Source organism: Nymphalis io, chromosome 4, assembly GCF_905147045.1.
Source record: "Nymphalis io chromosome 4, ilAglIoxx1.1, whole genome shotgun sequence".
In the NCBI taxonomy this organism is placed as follows: Eukaryota; Metazoa; Arthropoda; class Insecta; order Lepidoptera; family Nymphalidae; genus Nymphalis; species Nymphalis io.
In genome coordinates, this window is record NC_065891.1 from 1810103 (window position 1) to 1831509 (window position 21407).

Consider the following 21407-nt stretch of genomic DNA (forward strand, 5'->3'; position numbering starts at 1 on the left):
CACGATGAAGTAAACATTATGATAATAAATAATTATTAAAATGATAAATAAAAATGTTGTAATAGGTACTTGTGAATGTCGGGCATACAATTGCAGTTTGTATATTAACATTATATTAAACAAACTAATTACTATCAATATGGCAATTGATAAAATATCAATAAATTATATTTATTGCAAAAATATTTTATATCTAAAAAGACCAAAAAATAATAAGTTGGATGTGACCATCACAAAAGATAAAATAATTAAGCTTCGCACGACTTTGTATTAACGAATATATATTTATTATTTAAATTTATACTTGGTATTTTTAATAGAGATTTTAACATATTATATTACACACAAAACACAATCGATATCGTGCCAAATCGTTCCTAATAAGTATGTCTTTCTGACAGACTTATTTTTTTTCTCATGTTCCCATTAGAGATCTCATCGTCCTGTTTTGGAACTTATATATTTTGCATGCTATGGCAAAACCTTAAAATGAATCTCTTGTCTTACATTGTTCTTACATTACAGTTAAACAAAAAACTATTTCCAACGAATTTGTATTGTAAGCAGATACAGGAATCGCTGAAGGTATTTAATTGGCCAATCAATCGAATACTATAAACATCCCGAAAACCAATTAACCCCAAGTAATGGTATCGAATCGCTGACGATTTGTATTACTTTAAAGGAGCAAGAATTCCTTACTTTATACGAGTCGGTTCTCAACCGATTTGGAAAACAACAGAAGCGACAAAAATATATGCTAATTAAATCTTTATTCGTAATAAAAGTTTATAATATGTCATATAGAACGTTATTCAAAGTTAATTTAACTAATTTGGCTTGAATCTGAACGATCATTGGTCGATAACAGCTAATGACGCAATTGGCGACCAATGAGCGTTTAGATTGAAACTAAAGTTGACTGACTTTGATCAACGTTTCAGAAACAGAAGCTAAGTAATACGTCTCTTGTATATTTTGAAAGTAACTTCAAATGATAAAACTAATTTTCATTGAGGGCAATGTTATTTATTTCAATTTATTAATGCACGATTGATTTCCAATTTCCTAATGGTTAGTAAGGAATCAGATACAGCACTCATAACCTAAGCTCCGTATAACGCAAGGCTAGCGAAGCTAAGTTTGTGGAATCGATTATATACAAATATCGACATTCAATTAAATATTTCGTTCTATCGAACATAAAAAGGCAGCGAACATACTTTGTTCTGACATTCGTTTTTTAATGGTTATCTAAAAATAAATACCAGTTTAGTTTAACGATCAAATCAGACGTTGGCATCGATCAGAACATACCATTAAGTTCTCACGGTATCAAATCAGAAGTATCTTAGAAACAGACAATTGTATTGAACTTAATAATGGTGTGCCGATAAAATATTAATCCGGTTGAACGTATACGAAATAACGTTTCTGTTAACTGGGGGCCCAATTCTACTAACAAATTGTCACTTTATCGCAATCGAATCGAAGCGTGATCGTTGCGGTTTTTTCCGTTTTCCTATCATTTAATTAAATTATCGAACTATTGCCATAAAAGTTAACAATTACGTTTGATTTTGACATAACGGTTTATGTTAACAAATTATCGATTCGGTTCTGATTCGAATAAATACAAATAAATCGGGAACGTATCGTAATCGTTATAAAATTAGTAGAATTCGACCCCAGCTGAAACTTTATCGTCTTTTTATTAATATCACTTATCTACTACGTGAAATGAAAACATTGTTATAAAATGATAATTCATATCTTTGATAAAATCAAACCGATTTAACTATAAACACAAATATACACATCGCAAATATACATATTTACCAATTTGTTTTATTGCGGTTTTTTTATAGAATAGGAAGGCGGACGAGCATATGAACCACCTGATGGTAAGTGGTCACCAACGCCCTTAGACATTGGCATTGTAAGAAATGTCAAAAATCGCTTACATATCCAATGCGCCACCAATCTTGGGAACTAAGATTTTATGTCCCTTGTGCCTGTAATTACACTGGCTCACTCACCCTTCAAACCGGAACACAACAATACCAAGTACTGCTGTTTTGCGGTAGAATATCTGATGAGTGGGTGGTACCTACCCAGACGAGCTTGCACAACGCCCTACTACCAGTGATTAACGTGCCTTAACTGTCAATTGGGCAATAGCCTTCTCTTTTCTCAAAGAAGTCTCATCACGATGGTCTCCCTCCCTCACAGCGTAGCACTAGACGATTTATAGACAAATATGTATGACATGTAAGACTTATTGTGGCTTACACGATATTAGACGCAGGATTTTAATTTAAGATCCATGTAGTATATCCGCTGCGCCATATCGACTTATAAATAATACTTTTACTGCCACTTAATTTTACTAGCAAGTAATAAAGAGCGATTATAATCTTACTAATTTCAGAATTATAAACGTACCGACGTAAACGTATGTAAGTAAAGTACAGCCTCATTTACACGATTAATAGATAACATTTGTATTGTAAATGGACGTAATATCAAAGTGACAAAATTTGATAATATCATTTTTTTTTTATAGAATAGGAAGGCGGACGAGCATATGGGCCACCTGATGGTAAGTGTCACCAACGCTCGTAGACATTGGTATTGTAAGAAATGTTAACCATCACTTACATAGCTAATGCGCCACAAACCTTAGGAACTAAGATGTTAAGTCCCTTGTGCCTGTAATTACGCTCAACCTTCAAACAGGAACACCACAATACCAAATACTGCTATTTTACCTACCCAGACGAGCTTGCACAAAGCCCTACCACCAATAATTAAATAACATGTGGTTTCATATTTGTTTTTACTTGATTTGTATGGAGTAATTATTAGGCTCCATTGAGCAACATCCTTCTTAAGATGTAAAAAGACAAACACTAATAAGCATTTTCTTTTTAAATAGACACATATACTATATGGCCTATCAATCACTCCTAATAACCACTTCCGTAGGATCTAATTTCTTTATGTATTCAAATTCAATATCAAGGGTAACTTTACTAGTTTAAAAAAAAAAGAAGGAAGGGGTTAGTTAACCTTCTCTAAACCCCTGACAACGTGTATGCAAAATTACATGATGATCTGTTGTATATTTATGATATGAAAGCTAAACAAACAAATTCACTTTCGCATTTATAATATTAGTAAGGATTGAAGGTTTTTTCTGAATATTATCTTCATTCAAAACTGGTGACAGCATAACATTACATAAAAGTAAACAATTCAAACATATAAATCATACTTTTTTTTGTTTTTTATTTTACCTTAAATCAATCCAAAAATCACATTATCGAAAGACAAAGAATTTGTTTAAAACAGCTCGACACGGCGTCAACATACATATTTATAAACGTATTTTTATCTTAACGCGATAAGTTACATAACGCATGCGTTGTCTTATCAAAATTTAATCGTGAACTTGATTCCTATATCCGATCGCCAATCTTATCAACGTACGATGTTAAAATAATCATCAAAACAAGTGAGTATAGGGTTTCTTATATTAAAGTTTATATGAATTTCTAATTGTAGTAACGGCCTGTAAACGTTCTAGGTGGGTTAATGCATCTTCCTTTGAGGAAAAGGTTTTTGAGTTTATCGCAAATAGATAGAGAGATAGACGCAGAGAATTTAATATGCCGTTTATGTGAATTTAAGTTTGTCTTTTAATTGTTATGTTATGGAGCAGCGTGGTGGAATAAGCTCCAAACCTTCCCCTCAAAAAGGGAGAGGAGCCCTTAGCCCAGCAGTGGAACATATACAGGCTGTTACTGTTTTAATTGTTATAATGACCGTTACAACCGTTGGCCAAAAATTTTGGTAAATGTTTTATTTGAACATAATTAAACAAGTGAATCATAAATTCATAAGTGTGTTAAGTTATGCAAATTTACGCTCATTTTTAAAATATTATTTCGAAATTAATTTTAATTTCTGAATTAATAATGAATATAACAATAACCAAACAACATTAAAACTAACATAGAATGTAAAATATTAAGGAAATCACATGAATATCATAGTAAATATTAATATGTTACCAAAAAAACCGTGACGTCACAATTTGTTATCATTAATTTCGCAGAAAAGATAGACAGCGATAAGAATTGGACAGGAATTATAATTAAGCGAGATAATGGCCGTAATAGATGAGTAACAACATCAAGCAACTAATTACCGTTTTTTGGAACTTCTAATAGACAATGCAATTGGGACGAAGTTCTTATTCAGCCTTATTAAAAATGTCTTCAAAAACTAAAGTATTTAGTTGTTTTTTTTTGTAAGCTTTTATTAAAATGAACTGTTGTATGTACGGGTCATTAACTCGTAAGTGAATTTTGAATCAGTTCAGCCAAACAGATTGAGCTAAAATTTTGCAAACGATGATGACAATACAAGCTAGTTATAGCTTAATTGTATAAGGACGTAATAAAAGCCCGCTTTTAAATAATTTGTCTAATTTCTCAATACTACATCAACGCTTTGTTGAAAGAGATCACACGAGCAGATCTGATTGCATCTAAAAGCGCTAATTTCGCTGTTTGAGAAACGTATTTTATTTACATCATTATATAATATATTCACATGTACAGTACAGTACAGTAACAGCCTGTTAATGTCCCACTGCTGGGCTAAGGCCTCCTCGCCCTTTTGAGGAGAAGGTTGTGGAGCTTATTCCACCACGCTCCAATGCGAGTTGGTAGAATACACATGTGGCAGAATTTCAATGAAATTAGACACATGCAGGTTTCCTCACGATGTTTTCCTTCACCGTTAAGCACGAGATGAATTATAATCACAAATTAAGCACATGAAAATACAGTGGTGCTAGCCCGGTTTGAACCCACGATCATCGGATAAGATTCACGCGTTCTAACCACTGGGCCATCTTATATTCACATGTATAATATATAAAACATTTATTTATGAAAATTATTTAATTACAAAATTATGTCACTGCAGTCAGAAAACATCGCTTTCGTTGGGAACGCAAAACAAAATGGGACATATCATATGTTCAGATAATTATATTTGTAGTAACATACCTATATATTCAATATTATGTTGCAATTAGCTTGTGTTTTTAACACAATATAAATAAATACGAAAGTAACACTGTCTGTCTGTTCATAATGAAAATTGACTTTTAGGTCACCTGAATCTTGGCAAAGAAATAAGGTATATAAGTTACCGGAAAATAAATTTAATGCTGACAGAAACGAGGGAAGCAGCTAGTTTTTATTAAATTGAGTATCTTTACAATGGGAACCGGTAGTTTTAATAATAATAATATATGAAAGAACGAAAAAAGGCATCGTAAACATCACAAAGATATTAAAATTTTATTGTACTTGAAGTAAAAGCAGTTTTGGTAGCGTAATTGCTTACTTGACATATTAAAAATGCATTAAGTATGCAATAATAAGGAACGTCTTAGAACAATCTTAAGCATATAAATATTTTTTTATTGATAAAGAATCTAGATTTTTCCAAATCATTTTTAAAATTATATCATTTTTTAAGCTTAGTAATTTTATATATATAAGTCATTCAAGTAAAAAACTATGATCAGTAATTAATGAGAACGGAACATTTTTATCTTTAATCCATTAGATAAGTTTAATCAAAGCGATAATAAACAAAACGATAACTGTTAAACATTGAAAAAATCATAACAAGCGTTTTTCCTTTACGATATCTCAAATCTTTTATATTCGTATAATTTTAATTAGCCGAATTCAAATAAAGAGATTGAAACGGATTTTTTTGTCAGCCAAGTTTTAAACAAGTGTATATGAGACTAGCGATGCGACTCCAAAAATAATTATGTATGTCGTATCTAAATATTTAAATAACATTTTTTGATCATAATGATTATAGGATAATATTTATGAATTTTAATTTTCGGATTGTATTTTTTCCATTTTTTTTTAACAAAATCGTTTGCGAAATTATTTTAAAAAAGTATTTACTTATAGATGTATGTGAATAAAAAAAATTATCTTTATGTAATGAAATATCTATGTTCAATTTGAATAGCATATCTTAGCTTACCGAGATTCGCGTAGTACCCCGCTGGATGCATCATGAGTGAAACGATCACCGCAGTAAATTTTCCATTTGTCACTTACCTATAACGAACAAAACAAAAAATAAAAAGCTATACAAAAATATAAAACATAAAAATTAAATTAAAATTTCGCAAAACAAACGTCCTTGGTTTACATTATGTTTACTTTTAAAATTGCGAAATTAAGTCATACTTAGTACTAATTATTCCTTTCCTTAATTGGTCAGTAACCTAAATAGACGATTTTCGAAATTTTACAGACATGAAAAAACAAAAAACAGACTTGTATAATATAGTATGATACTTAAAAGTACTGACTACATATTAAGAAAGATAAGTTCAGTCAAAAACAACTATTGACAGCATTTTTATTATAACTTAATGTCGTCGACAATGAACCAATAATCGACAAGCGAACCGACATTTCATTTTGGCATTGAATTATGCGCTCACATTGTCCGATGTGCAGGGAATATTCGGCATAGGGGCAAATTCAAGCAAGGGTTGCATATTCAGGCCGAGGCATGCGGAGGCGAGCACACGTGGCTTCCACGGCTGCCTGCCTCGGAATCTGACCAAATGCCCATCGGTGCTCGATTGTTAGCTAAATAGCTATGGCTTATTTATGAGCTGTACTGTTTGCGTTCAGAACAATGCACCAGCGAGAGGACTGGAAAAGGAATTTTCCGCTATTTTTTATAATTGTAAACTCAATACCGCTTTCGAACAAAGACATTCATAAAGATTGCGTTAATAAATACGTGTACATTTAATATATATACTAACAAAGCGAAATAGTTTGTTCTAGTGATAATCCTAATAAATAGCAATTTACTTCGTGACAAACGATCTGCGTTGCGTCGCTTAGTTTGGAAATCGTGTATACTTGTATTATTGTTAATTATATACACAATTCACCGAGACGTTAAACAAAAGATTTATTGTCAGTTAACTAGAACAGTGATACATCTCGCGAGATTTGTTCGTCAAACGTATTAATGTTATGAATGGTCGAAAACACACAAAGAAAAAAATGAATGTCACCATTTCGACGATATTTGTCACACGCGATAGAACAATGGACGAAGGAACATTTAAATGTTTAGACTATAATATAATTAATAATATCATTTAATTAAAACTTTTTAATTATAAACACCAATCGTTCCAGAATTTGGAGGAGTCAAATATATATATAGTATAGGTACATCTTAAATAGTTCTTGTATTACAAACAGATTTGCCGAATATAAGTAAAATTTAATTGGCATTTGTAATGTTATTGCATTGCTGTCTAGCATGAACTTAATGCATAACATCACATAAACAGCTTTATATCTTGATTCAACAACCTATAGACCAGATCAGGGATATTAATTTCAGCTTGCGATGGCGTAATAACTATGTAATTGACGAGCCGGTTGGCGTGGTTGGTAGATACTTGCCTTTCACGCCGAAGGTTGTGGGTTCGATTCCCACCCAGGACAGACATTTGTGTGCATGAACATGTCTGTTTGTCCTGAGTCTGGGTGTAATTATCTATATAAGTATGTATTTACAAAAGAAAAGTAGTATATGTAGTATATCAGTTGTCTGGTTGCCATAGCACAAGCTTTGTACAAGCTTAATTTGGGATCAGATGGCCGTGTGTGAAAAATGTCGCAGGATATTATATTATATTAATAACAAGCTCTCGCTCGCACATAAAGCCGATATATTATTTAGAATGCTTCCATTTAATAAAGCCTAAATTATTAGGAACTACTTAGGACATACTTCATAAAAAATATTTAACTTAGAAAATGCCATACCGATCGGCGATATTCTTAATTTTTTTGAAGGTATTTATGAGAAATTTTAATTAAGGCTTCAGTAGGCAGTAAAGTATTTACTACACGTCACTTAACCTAAGTTTACGAGTCGAAAAGTCGACTCTTGTTCTCTTTAAATACTGGAGAGCAATATCATTCAAATGCCGATCAAAGTGAGAGATAATCTGGATTTAGATCTATTGGGGCGGCTTTTTGGTTTTCGGTTCAAAACGGCAGCAACGCTCCGTTTTACTTACCATTATGCTTTTAGCAGTGACTTATCACTATATCAAATCTAGAGCGGTGATTATGAAACAATGGGACGTTAATAAAAACGCTACTTGTACTGGAGCGAAGCATGAAAATGTTCCGTTTCTATGAAATTTGTCGTTTGCGTTACATAGTTAAAGTATTTTTTTGTTGCTAAGTAATCATGCTTATTTTACAAATGGAACTATGGCATAAAATTATAACATTTTTATTTACGTATTTTACAAAATAACTTTTTAAAAATATTATTTTTACTACACTTTTTTTCAAAAAACTTGTAGCGTTAGGAATAGTTACAATGGTTCATAGGGTTGAATTGAACCTGCGTCCTTTACTGAGCGACCCATTTACCGTTGAGCTATTAAGAGTTTATTAAAAGAACGTGATTTTTCAACCTGTCTAAAAAATCACACACTGGCAAAGTCTATTTTTGTACAGCAGTGTAATAATATTGAAAATAAAAAAGTCATTTTAATCAACAATAAAAATGTACTGATAGACTATATATATATATATATATATATATATATATATATATATATATATATATATATACTACTGATAGACTATATATATATATATATATATATATATATATATATATATATATATATCTGTGTGTGTGTATCTCTTCTCTACATATAATATTTATACTTCATAGTATTTCAGAGTAATGTCGACTAAATCTAAGTTCAAACATTGCTGGATCAAAATTACGTGTACGAAAACCAGTTTGTTAGGACTCAGTTACTCAATTTCTTGTCTGTATAGACTAGCGTAAGCGGAAAGCTTTTAACAACTTATAAATTCAACCAATCTATATATAAAATCTATGTTATTTATTATAAAATACTTTTAAAAAAAACTATACTTATGAAAAATCCTAACAAGTACAAACTGCGCACAGGAATTTAATTTTCTAGTTTACCGATTGCATCTGTCAGATTCTTATCACAGTAAATATGTCCAGTTTAAATATCCTAACGAATAAAATAAATTAATCATCGTTCATTAGTTGTCCGGTCACGAGTCACATCTTTCGGTCAGTGATACGGTGCTAGATGAAAAAGCAACAGCCGAGGTCCAATGCGAGGTATGCGTGGAATGGCAGGGGCATCCGGGCGGCAGCGATTGTTACCAGTTATCACTGAATGTTTTCCACCGGGGTATTTTGTGTCGCTACAAAAAACCACATAAAGGGCGGGCGCGGCTCGTTTGAGACACCGCCCCTGTGGGAAAATCGTCGCCAGAAAACTGCGAGCAAATAAATTATAAACTCTCTCACGTGGAACGCGATCCGGCATGTACTTTTATTTGTATAAAACTCATAAACAGCGAGGATGCGACGCAGTTGTGCTCGTTTAACTTGCACCGCTTTGGGAGTATCTAGCTACGCTTGAATGAACTTCAAATGTTTGTTGCAACGAGGTAAATTTCAGATCACTCCAGTAGTATCGAAGATTTACACGTGCGAGGCAGAGGCGCGATCGGCTTTTGTAAATGTCGCGTGATCTGACGGCAGCAGGGAATCATTAGCGAAAACGTAGCGCCCCGGAATAGAACTGACAGCGAAACGATTGCAGCGCCCGTGATGGATGGCGGGAGCCGGGCGGGTTATTACTGCCGGCTTAATATCCACACCCGGAGAAAATTAGAGGATAATGAAAAAATGTGGCTAATCGTGTGTGGTGATCGTAAAATTTAATACGTTTTTTATATTAAAAAAATATAAGTCGGCATTCTTTAAATTGTTTGCTAATAACTTAAAATAGACCTAATGCCTTAATAAGCTTTTTTATAAAAATATTAGCGTAACTATTAACTTTCATCTTATAGTTACATATGTAGTTAGTTAATTAAAATATATATATATATATATATATATTATGAATATTTCCATGATATGGGTGTGTTCTTCGTTGAAACATAAAACGGGCGAACGAGTTGACTAGAGATCGCTTCGAAACCGCGCGTTCATGTCGCTCACATTGAAAACTTGCAGAAAATGCAACGGCGATAAGAAAAAATTCAGACCGTCCGAGCACATATAAGTACGGTGCATTGACGGTGACATTCCATGGGGAATACTTCGCATATCGAGACTTAAAGTAACCATTTACCGATTGCAGATAGGTACGCCAGGGCCGGCCGAGTTATCTGGTCAGATCGCTTCACTCGCATACTTGTTGCTACATATTATACTTAACCTAAATAAGCAAGAAATAATTCTTTTAATGTTAGTTCAACGTTTCTACATCGTTAGGATTAATTAAAATAATACATTATTAATATATATTTAAAAACAGTTTTATTATGTTTCATTTAGGTCGTCATACGATAGACTATTTCTACAGTCTTATTTTTTCAAGGATTATAAAATGGTCTTCGCTATAGCCTTCGTTAAAGTAACTTAGTTACGGCTAACCGTTAGACTTGTAGTGGAATAACAAAAAAGCGGTCCCGTCATGACGCCATTAACTATATCCTTGTCTTTCTAAGGATTTTCTCTATCATTAGAGCGAGATAATAGGATTTAATATAGGTACCTCTCCTATTATAAGTTACGTTTAATTTATCGTGCGACAGCCGTGCCGCTTCGCTCTAGCAACCCAAAAGCGTTGCAACATTAATCTTTACAGACTAAGAACTGTCTAAAACTCAACGGAGCTTTGGTTGAATGCCCAAAAAATTTGAATTACAATAATATATTATGTAACATTTGAAATAAATTGAATAAAGTCTCGTAATTCGAATAAAATATGATTAGTCAGCGCATACATAAATGTAATATCTTTTTTTATTTATGTACACATGAATATATGAAACAAAATAAGTAAGAAGTTTTGTATAAAAAGGTTTTAATAACGGAGAAAGGTTTGGATTACAAATTTCTAACAATGTTTTTTTTTACTGCCAAAGGCGGGAGATGTGATGACTTTTTTTATTTAATTAAATACTTCGAAGTGAGCTTCAGATTAGGGGATCAAATTAACGGGACCTGATAATCAATATTATGGCCTGTCCTTTGTAATTCACCGCAGGATATTCAAATTTAGTATCTCGATAATTACGACGCATTAACTATTATTAAATACCTATAAGGCTTGGTATTTGCTACCTATAGTCTTGACTGAACACAATTAATTGTAAGTCCTATTTTGAGGACTATGTGTCTAATTTAATTATTTTCGAAGTTCTTAATTTAAAATCAAATTATTCTTGATTCAAATAGGCTTTTAATTTATTTTATATTATGTACGTAAGCACAGCAATCACCATGTTACATAATCGAATTTAAAGATACACGTAGTTTGTTTCACTTGTTTACGGATTAAATAAATTCAATTAAATGTAAATATATTATCTATATCGGTATTAACAATTAAATTATTATTATTATTAAATTAAACTAACAAATGTATTTAATATTTGATTACAAAGATAGACAGTTACAATGCAAACTTGCTCTGAGCCAGTTTACTAGCTTTTATTCTATTCGTTGAAACTATCAAATATTTATTATAAAGTATGATGAATGGTATCGTTCGAATTAGGTAAAATTAATTGACAATTATACATATACATAAATAATTTAATTTTTTAACTTTAATTGTCCTTTTACTGGATATTTATCAAATCTTATTGATATTCTGTTTCCCATCCTGTTTTAAATTTATTTAAAACAAAATAATGATTATTCTATAATAAAAATACGTGATGCACCCAACTTTGTACCCCTTTTACCGCCAATTGCGTGGACGGAGACGAATGAAATTTTGCACAGATAAAGTTTAGATAGAGGAAGAATGCAGAAATTTTTGTGAAATACGCAAAAATACCTTAAATTAATAAATTTATCGAAATACATTAACTTATAAGTGCTTTTGCTAACGATTTATATAAATATAAAGAATAAAATTATATTATTTTTATGTATTATAAATAACATTTAGTGATTAAAGTTAAAATAAAGCTATTAAACCATTTTGCCGTAAAAAGAATGCTTTATCTTTATACCTGCAATAACATTCAAAGTTGCATTGTTATAAAATTTAATGTTAATGTAAATATTTTAATAGTTAGCGGAAGAAATTCCACACTATCAAGTAAATGCTACTATTAATACATAGTGTATTAAATAAATAAAAAAAAATAACATACCACTATTATATACGTTGAAGGTTTTATTGTTTGTTTTTTATTGGTACGAAGCCTTCATTTGTGAGCTTATAGTTGCAGGATAATTCGATACTATTGATATATATGTATACAGTAACAGCCTGTTAATGTCCCGCTGCTGGGCTAAGGCCTCCTCTCCCTTTTGAGGAGAAGGTTTTGGAGCTTATTCCACCACGCTGCTCCAACGCGGGTTGGTGGAACACACATGTGGCAGAATTCCAATGAAATCGGACACATGCAGGATTTCTCACGATGTTTTTCTTCGCCGTCAAGCACGAGATGAATTATAAACACAAGTTAAGCACATGATAATTCAGTGGTGCTTGCCCGGGTTTGAACCCACGATCATCGGTTAAGATTCACGCGTTCTAACCACTAGGCGATCTCGGCTTCAGATATATGTATGTAGGAAAGTAACTACGTCTGTGTGTTACGCTTTCACGGCCAAACCAAGGAACGGATTTTGATAAAACTTGGTATGTAGCAAGATTGAACCCTAAGGACAAACATAGACTACTTTTACCTAGCTCCAAACCTAGTAGATTACATGTAACACGTGGCTATTGTATTAGGTGTATCGTATTATGTCAACGTAGTCAGGAAAAAAAATATCAGCCTGAGCGCTTCCTTTGGTAACATGTCGGACGGGTGTCGAGTTTTTCATAAAATAAACACAAAGTTAATAAAATAGGGCAGCTTTTTTTACACAAAGCTAGTTATTTTTAAACTAGGAACGTCCAAGACAAAAGGTTACGTACTCTCACGAGCCATCGGACAATCAAAGCGAGCTCGGACCCAATTGTGAAATAAAACGCACAAATAACAAGTTTAATTAAATCGCCAAGAGCGGCACAGAGGGAGCTGCGCGGGAACAATTCCAACTACAACGATAGTTTAACAAGTGAACTCAAAGTAAGCTTCATATCGAATGCTACCTGCAATACGCGAGTTCAATCGTGAAAATTATTGCAGAACTCGTCTAATTTCGCCTTTACGGGATACGTTCGGCAAGTTTATTGAGCTGAAATATGTTATACACTGTAAGCTATTTTCATCTAAGCATTTTGCAATACAATCAAAAGGTTTCGAATAAATATTTTGTATTAAATTATATAATACCTGATGTAAAAAGTAACGTTATAATTTGATGTTATCAAATAACTCTGTATGTTTGTATGTTACATCATCACGACTAAACCATTAGGCCGTTCGTAAAGAAATTTGACGTATGGCTAGCTTGGGACTTGGGTCTATGGACAATTGTGACCACATACCATTAAGTGGCTCATTTGCTTCCTACCTATTAGATTATAAAAACTACTTATTTATCAATTATCTATTTAACAACAATGATGACGGTGATGTTGTATCGTTTAAAATTCAGATATACCTACCGATGACACCTACCAGAACATTTTTGGCTCAATCGCAATTTATTTTATTTAAGCAGTCACGTACGTATGTTTAATATAAAGTGCAAATGTAAGCGTTTCGTTGATATGTCGTAATTAGTTTTATATTACACCGATTCTGTACAATAAAAATCCAAAATTGTCATTTCTTTCATGAGTAAAATTAAGATAAATAAGAGGTAAACGAGTGGGTCCTTTCGCTTAAATCTCCCGTGCTTATAAATTTGTCTTATACAACAAATAAAGGTTAACTGAATGTATACTCTACTCAGGTTATTTTACGGTTTATTTTGCAATGACAGTGACGAGGGTTCCATGCGATAGTAATCTACAAATAGGAGTCCGAGAATAGAGCGAGGCTACTGGATACTCGTCGCAATCATATCTCCAGCTAGAGCAGCATAATTTTTCAACGCGTAGTCGTGATATTAAGCCATTGGTTAATGTTTTTTGTATGCACATAAAATATTTATTTATTTAATATCATAAACTCGTAGATTTGTCACAATGATAAATATCGAATATTAACTATCACTCGAGCGTAACTGATTTTTTTTTAATTATTGAATTTAATTTATAGCAAAGACCATTTAATATAAATGACTATTCCAATTTTGAATTAGAGAATTCTGAATAGAGAATGAGCTATTATTAGGCACCTCGTAATGCGTGACAAGTAATGGCTTTGATTCGTGGCCGGTGAGTTTGTTTGGGGATTAGGGGGACTCTCACAGGTCAATATGAGCAGGTAGCGTAACCTCACACGGTGGCCGCCTTATTTACTACATCAGAACCTTTATCTATTTAACTTATATTATACGCTATTTATGCAAAGAAATTTATTGTTTTTGGATGACACAGAATGACTCAATGTTAGTATGTTAGTGTTTAGTACATTAAATATTATATTAGTGTCGTTTAATAATAATTTACCAGAGAAAGAACATTTTACTTTCGACCATTATTTCTTGTACCTTATATATTATAATAGAAAACATTAAATAATTAATAAAAAAATAATAATCATTGTATACAATATAACTAGCGATATGGTTTCTGAACGCAGAATGCTTCTCTATATATTTTGTAAATTAGAAGTTACAAACTTTATATGAAATAAAGATTTAAATAAAATAAATAGAATAGAAAAATAAATTCGTGTGAATTCAATATTCCTGCGAAAGCGACGTGATAAATCGTGCTAGATCGGCCATTAGGTGCGACGCCGCGTGAGGGCTCGAAGTGTCAGCAGTTTACACGTCTTATTGCTTGTCTCCGTCGCGAAGCGCAATAAAAACATCAAGCGTTCTCACCAAAATAACTCTTGGCACCCATTCGAGAGACCGACGGATACGAAAGTAAAGAACCACAAACTAGTGATGTGAGACGTACTTCACTAACTTCAATCTTTGTTTTCAAACGATTATAATGTTCATTTTAGCAATTATCTTTGAATAATTTATCGAAATATACGTACGTATGGAACAGAAATTACATTATAATAATATCACATAATACGAAGCATCTTAAATATTCTACAAGTACAATAAGCTTTAAAAGTTTTCGCGCCTATTTTTATCTTAATATAAAATAAGAATAAGTTTTCGATACATTTTTAATCAATTTATTGAAATACAAATTTTCTAAACTAATGTATTATTAGGTACATCGAAAAAACCACAAAGTTTCGAAATAGAATGCTAGGTTGAGTAAAAATGTATAAAATTTTTATGTTAATTAATTTTATAAATATATTTAAAAATTTAATACTATATTACTCCATAAAATAAACCTTTTATAATTATGAAATACATTATAAGAATACGTAAGACCTGTATATGTTATTTAACCATATAAAATGTTACGATTTTTATATATAATAGTAAAAATATATATACATAATGCAATCCTGCTCAATTTATTTAAACTTGCCATAAAATATTTGCAAGTATGTTTTTAAAATATATTATATTACTATATTTCACTAATAACGTAAAATACGGGAAAAAAAATCTAAATAAATAATTGCTTTTTTATACTGAACTAAGAAATAGCTAAAATATTTCTCGCTTCAATTTATTTATTCAATGCTATTATAAAATAATTGATTTATAAAAAAATATTTAAAATAAAAACCGCAGCACTTTTTAATTAATTTGAAAGTTAACGCAATATTATATTACTTAGGTAGATTTATTTAACTCGTGCCCGTTCACTGTACGTTACTTAAGTTCAAATAGAATACGCGGCATGACTTAGGAATTCGCAAAAATATTTCAGGAATTTGTTTGTTTATCATTGCTGAATAGTGATAAATACTCACGCCTTGGATAAAACTTCGAGTAATAACAGTCCATTTCACTCTTAAAAAAAACACTGCATAAATATTAATTACACTCTTTAATTTGTTTACCGTTCACTCGCGCATTACATGTAAAACGTTTGACATTTCATAAATTAAGCTGACAAGTGTCATCCCCGCGCGCGGAATACGTCAAATCGCATACAGCCACCAACGCGACTGAAGTGTATCACGGGCGAACGATACCATACCGCGTCTTTCGAAAATTGCGCCATCTCAGTAAGCACACTCGAGCAAAATTTAACAACACAAAAACACCTTGAGCACACTTCATGCTTACTAGCTTTCATAAACGTCCAAAACTTACAACTAGATAATGTTTACATCGCGAAATGCCGACACCCGAACGACCGGAAGTAGAAGCGAAGCAAACGCGACAACTATGTAAAATATTGCAGGATCGCGATCGCATTGTTGACATTCCCGAATAAAAATCACCAAAATCTTGAGTTAGTTGTATGAAAAACACTGTAAAATAATTTTTACTCACCTATTTCAAACTTCGAAGATGTAGTGTAGGGGCGAATTTTGATTAAATGTCAATTTAAGAGTGAATTTAAAGAATATACTCTTATTGGTATGCGAAGAATGGCACAAAGAATCCCGACAACGCACGCGACGAATGCGCACCTCGTTTGCGCATATGCTGACACAACTTCATGGATGTTACTCCCCTTGCCCCGCGCTCACCCGGTTTTCTTTGTTAGTGTGCGTGACTAGAGTGGTCAAACGTGAAATTTTGTGCATGTATACACGCACACAAATACAAATTTATACCTGCGTAGCTCCCGTTCGCCGCCATCTTTATTACGAGTAGTTACGACGAAAAACGAGCGTTCTCTATTTTGATCTGTCAAGGTACCAAACGCCATCTAGGTCATAGCTTATGAAGCTACAATTTACCGCTAGATGTCATTTCTTACTTAATAACTATCAATGTACTTGGGAACTTCTAATTTAGTTAAAATACACTAATGTTTTAGTTTTATTGGCAAATTAGAACCCCGGTCAGTATTTAATTGATAGAAAAACTAAAATTTAATATAATATCTGCCTAATCATTTTAAGTTTTTAATTGTTTAACTATAAAAAATTAAATGAAGGATGTAAAACTCAATAATAATCAATGGTCAAAATTAAGTAGGTATTTACAATGTAATTAAAAGTCGACATAAAATGTACAGCAATTTATTTCTTCAACAAACTTCAATAGTACAATGCGTAATGTTTTTAAAAATTCGTTTGACATCGATAGATAAGAATTAAAATTTACTCGAAACTTTTACAGGGATATGTTTGAGATGTAATGTTATTACTTAAACGGCTAAACATATTTTGAAATAATGACATATTACTGTAGATAATTAAAACGGTTAAATCTATACAAGGCAAAGGTAATAAAGCATTAGGCGAATGCTTTATTAACTAATCTATAAAAAAAAACAATATATTTATTAGATAACAGCTAAATAAAAAACAAAATAAGCAACATAAACTTGTTACAAGTTGCAAATTACTATAAAAATAATTACGTTAACAGCACCATAAAAAAACTGAAATAAACACTTATAAAATGAAATATAAAAAATGTTGCGCTTTTCCGAATGTTTACATAGATAGGTACATAACGCATCTTTCATTAAATTATAATTGCTTAAAAAGATTTATTTATAAAACACAAATATAATAAAACGTTTAAAATTCAACAGACTATATAATATAAAGGCTATATATAATCTAATAATAACAATAAATATTTCCTACGCTGAATATATTTGCTACATACTGACCTACTCCATGAGTATATTTACTTTAAAAATAATTTAATAACTTACAAATAATACATAATATTATATACAATATAATTCATACGATGTACATTATGTAACGTAGATTTTAAATTAGGTCAACTTCTAATAATTTTTTTACGCTAGAATTTTAAAAGCTTACAAATATTAGATAAATATGATCAATAACATTTCATAAACAAATAAAACAATTAAAGGTGCGTAATTATTGCAGATAAAAAAAAATATAGATACATTTATAAATTTTATTTTTTGGGTTTTATCGGGTTTTTAACGTAACATATTCCTTATTATATAGTTTTTATCTGGTATTTTATTTGGACAAAATATAATATAAAAATAATGATTAAAATACATAAAGAAATTGACTGTGACACATAATATGCATTTTGCATAAAGAATTGACTAGTTATTTGTTCTAGAGCAATTGTTTTTTTTTTTTATAAAAATATTTAAAAGTATTGTTTCCGATTTCATAACCGATGAAACATTTAAAATTGGTAGTTAAATAATAGTCATTTTAACTTAATCTCAAATTAACACTTTTTAATAATAAAAAATATTTATTTATTTATTTCATTGTAACTTTTTTAATATAAAGGTACTATACGCGCAATAAGTTATCCTGAAGACAGGCTCTCCGAGACATGCGCATTTAAAACCGGATTAAAAAACTATAATCTTATTTTTGCATTTTTTAAAAATATATAAAACAAATTGGAACATCACCATTGCATTGACTCTTGCATATCCGAACTCCTGAGATTAGGAATCGTTTAAATGAATCTTTGCGGAACTCGTGACTAAATTCGGACAGGCCACTTAGATCGCGCGTATGATACATAATACTTATTTATCGAATAATAATGCTTAACTATTTCGTAATAATAGTATATATATTCCAGTAGTATTCGTTTTAATATAAAATAAGTCCAACTATTATTTAGGCACCCAAATTTTGTAATTTCTACCCAAACGTTTGCGTAATGAGTAGCGTAAAACGTAGTTAATTTTTCTTATCATTAGCGAGAATAAAACTCTATAGTTTGGGAGTTCCTATCAAAAAACTTGAGCTCACGAGTGTTTTAAATATAAACTAATTTAAAACATGAATTAACTTTAAGCTGATAAAATATACAGGTAAAAGAAACCCGTATTTTACACTCTCAAAGTTTTTTGAAGAACATACGCTTGCCGTTATTTTATAATTTTAATTCTATCGTACTACATCACTCATAAATTATTTGGTCTTGTGATGAGTGGGGCATATAACTTGTAATTCATGTACTGGAAGGTCCCGAACCACAATAGCGTGAAAAGCCATATTTGCTGTCGCGAGGATGTACTCGCAAACGGAGAACCATGTAAATGCTGAAATGTAAAACGTATATTAAATTATATAAGCGAAGTTTTAAATCAATTACGCAACAATTAAGTAATAATATTATATGTTAATATAATAAATAACATGAACATAAGCAGAGATTAAGAAGGCTTAAGTAGATGAGCGTATTAAGTACTTGCAACCTAGGTATATATTTATATAGTTGTCATATCATGTATAAAGTAGACTTAAAATATTCTAAGCTAACAATGAAAAAAGGCTTACCAAGTGGCCGACATAGCAACCGGTGCCTTAGAAAAAAAAATATCAGCCCAAGCGTAGCGGCTATGGCTACCAAGAACAATATCCACACGATTTTATTAGTGCGCACTGGCTCCACGGAGTCATTCCCTATGCAACCCACGCGTGCGCGGCACAGCATGTGCAGCAAAGTAGCTATCATGAATACTATGAAAATTTTTTCGTGTAAGACTGAAAGGTAAAAATAGTTTAACATTCTTCATAAACTATAGTTTAGCTTAGCGTATTATTATTTAAAAAAAATAATCTTACAATAGTTTTCTCTATTGGAAATATAAGTAACACCAGTGAGAGCAAATAGTTCAATTAAATTTAACCAGTAACAAGCCTCTCCTAATTTTGTTGCTAAATTACGCATCTGAAAGGAAAAAAAATTAAAATATAAAACAAAATAAATAACTGTTCTACTTATTTAATGTAGAGTGAGTAAGCTCTATGTGTTAAACTCACCCTTTCTTCGGTTATGTACGAGGTCCGTTCTTTATGGTAGTTATAATATAGTGAACCTATTAACAGTCTTGGTCCAAGGTGGTATGCAATGCAAATTCTCCATATATATCTTTGTGGGCTGATTCCCGTAATTGCACTTATTGATGGAACTACATTATAAACCTAAGAATGTAATAAAGCATTAATTATATTGTCTACGTCAGTTGTTGTCGTTTCAAACGAAATGTTTTTTCGATTTGTGAATTAAATTATTTAATTAAATTTGATTAAATGAAAATATTATGAAACCACTGTCATGTGCTGTAACTTACCCTACAATGTGTTTCATGTATATCATCTGCTTGAAATATTGACGCTGTCACATAACAAAACATTAAAGCGCCTAGTGGCAGCCAAAGGGCAGTTAAACATATTTTCCTTAGAGAGCATGACCAAAGCAAACCCTGAAGAATTAAAATATTTATTAAAATTCCATTTTATTTTATGAATGGCTTACTAAGTGCGTAATCAGATGCACCTTGTATTCTAAAATAGCAACGGTTCTGTTCGTTATATTTATTTCGTTTGTGCGGTCAGTTACGCTATTATTTGAATTCGTCGTTATCTCTACTTGTGCGTCATTTCCCATTTTCTTTCTCACTCTATTTTAACCAACAGTTTCATAATTAGTCAACAATATTTAACCAATATTTAATGTTTTTGCTTGATTCATTGTCACTTTAAATATATTTTGTTAGGCGGAGCACATTATTAACAAATTACAAGTTTATTTAATAGCGTCCTAATATTCTTATTAACACAATACATTGTTTGCGGCAAATGATTTAGATTTTCTATGAAATACAATGATAAAACGAATGCCTTCACTAGAGGCGTGGATAGAATGAAGTTATTCGGACTTGCGCATTCAGAACTTAACTACTTTTATACTAATTCATAATACAGCTATATCATAACAACAGAAACATGAAATTAGAATTAAAGGTCTGAACATACAGTATTAAAATTACTTTCTCCTAGGATGTGTATTTTTATAGTTAAATCGTAGCACATCAAAAATATACAACTTATGTTTTATTTTAACAAAACAAGCACTGAGAAAGAGTTGTAGGACTAAAATAGAACATAATTTTAATTATTCAAAAAGTTTTAATGAATTGGAGTGATATTAAAGAAACACTTTTATAAATAATTTTATAATCGATTCATGGAAAGATATAACACTAATTATTATATATAGGCAACTACATGATAAACATTGTCACTGTCAGATTGTCAAACGTCATTACTCACTGCCAACTGCAGAGTACCATGTACCAACTACAATCAAAATTTGCGTCAGTTTGTCATGCGTCGATCTACCGA

The 21407-nt window shown here is 31.4% G+C and overlaps 2 protein-coding genes across 4 annotated transcripts in view; both read right to left on the bottom strand.

Moving 5' to 3' along the window:
• LOC126781694 (transcriptional enhancer factor TEF-1) overlaps nucleotides 1-16782 on the bottom strand; it is an 82515-nt gene extending 65733 nt beyond the window's left edge. Inside the window, exons 1-2 of one of the 3 annotated variants that reach the window (XM_050506665.1) lie at nucleotides 16101-16333; nucleotides 6091-6167 (exon numbers count right to left, since the gene is read on the bottom strand). In XM_050506665.1, coding sequence (XP_050362622.1) covers nucleotides 6091-6124 — 34 coding nt within the window. In that variant the 5' untranslated portion in view covers nucleotides 6125-6167; nucleotides 16101-16333. Of the gene's footprint in view, nucleotides 1-6090; nucleotides 6168-16100; nucleotides 16334-16629 lie in introns of those variants that run through there. The other 2 variants (XM_050506666.1, XM_050506667.1) reach the window with 2 other exon arrangements.
• A 2001-nt stretch (nucleotides 16783-18783) lies between these two features.
• LOC126781727 (post-GPI attachment to proteins factor 2-like) lies at nucleotides 18784-20955 on the bottom strand. Its single transcript, XM_050506726.1, has 6 exons — nucleotides 20560-20955; nucleotides 20354-20485; nucleotides 20043-20204; nucleotides 19845-19950; nucleotides 19557-19763; nucleotides 18784-19318 (listed from the first exon to the last, which is right to left on the bottom strand). Exons 1-6 carry the CDS (start codon nucleotides 20668-20670, stop codon nucleotides 19188-19190), a joined length of 849 nt encoding a protein of 282 aa, XP_050362683.1. The 5' UTR covers nucleotides 20671-20955; the 3' UTR covers nucleotides 18784-19187.
• Between the last annotated feature and the right edge of the window lie 452 nt (nucleotides 20956-21407).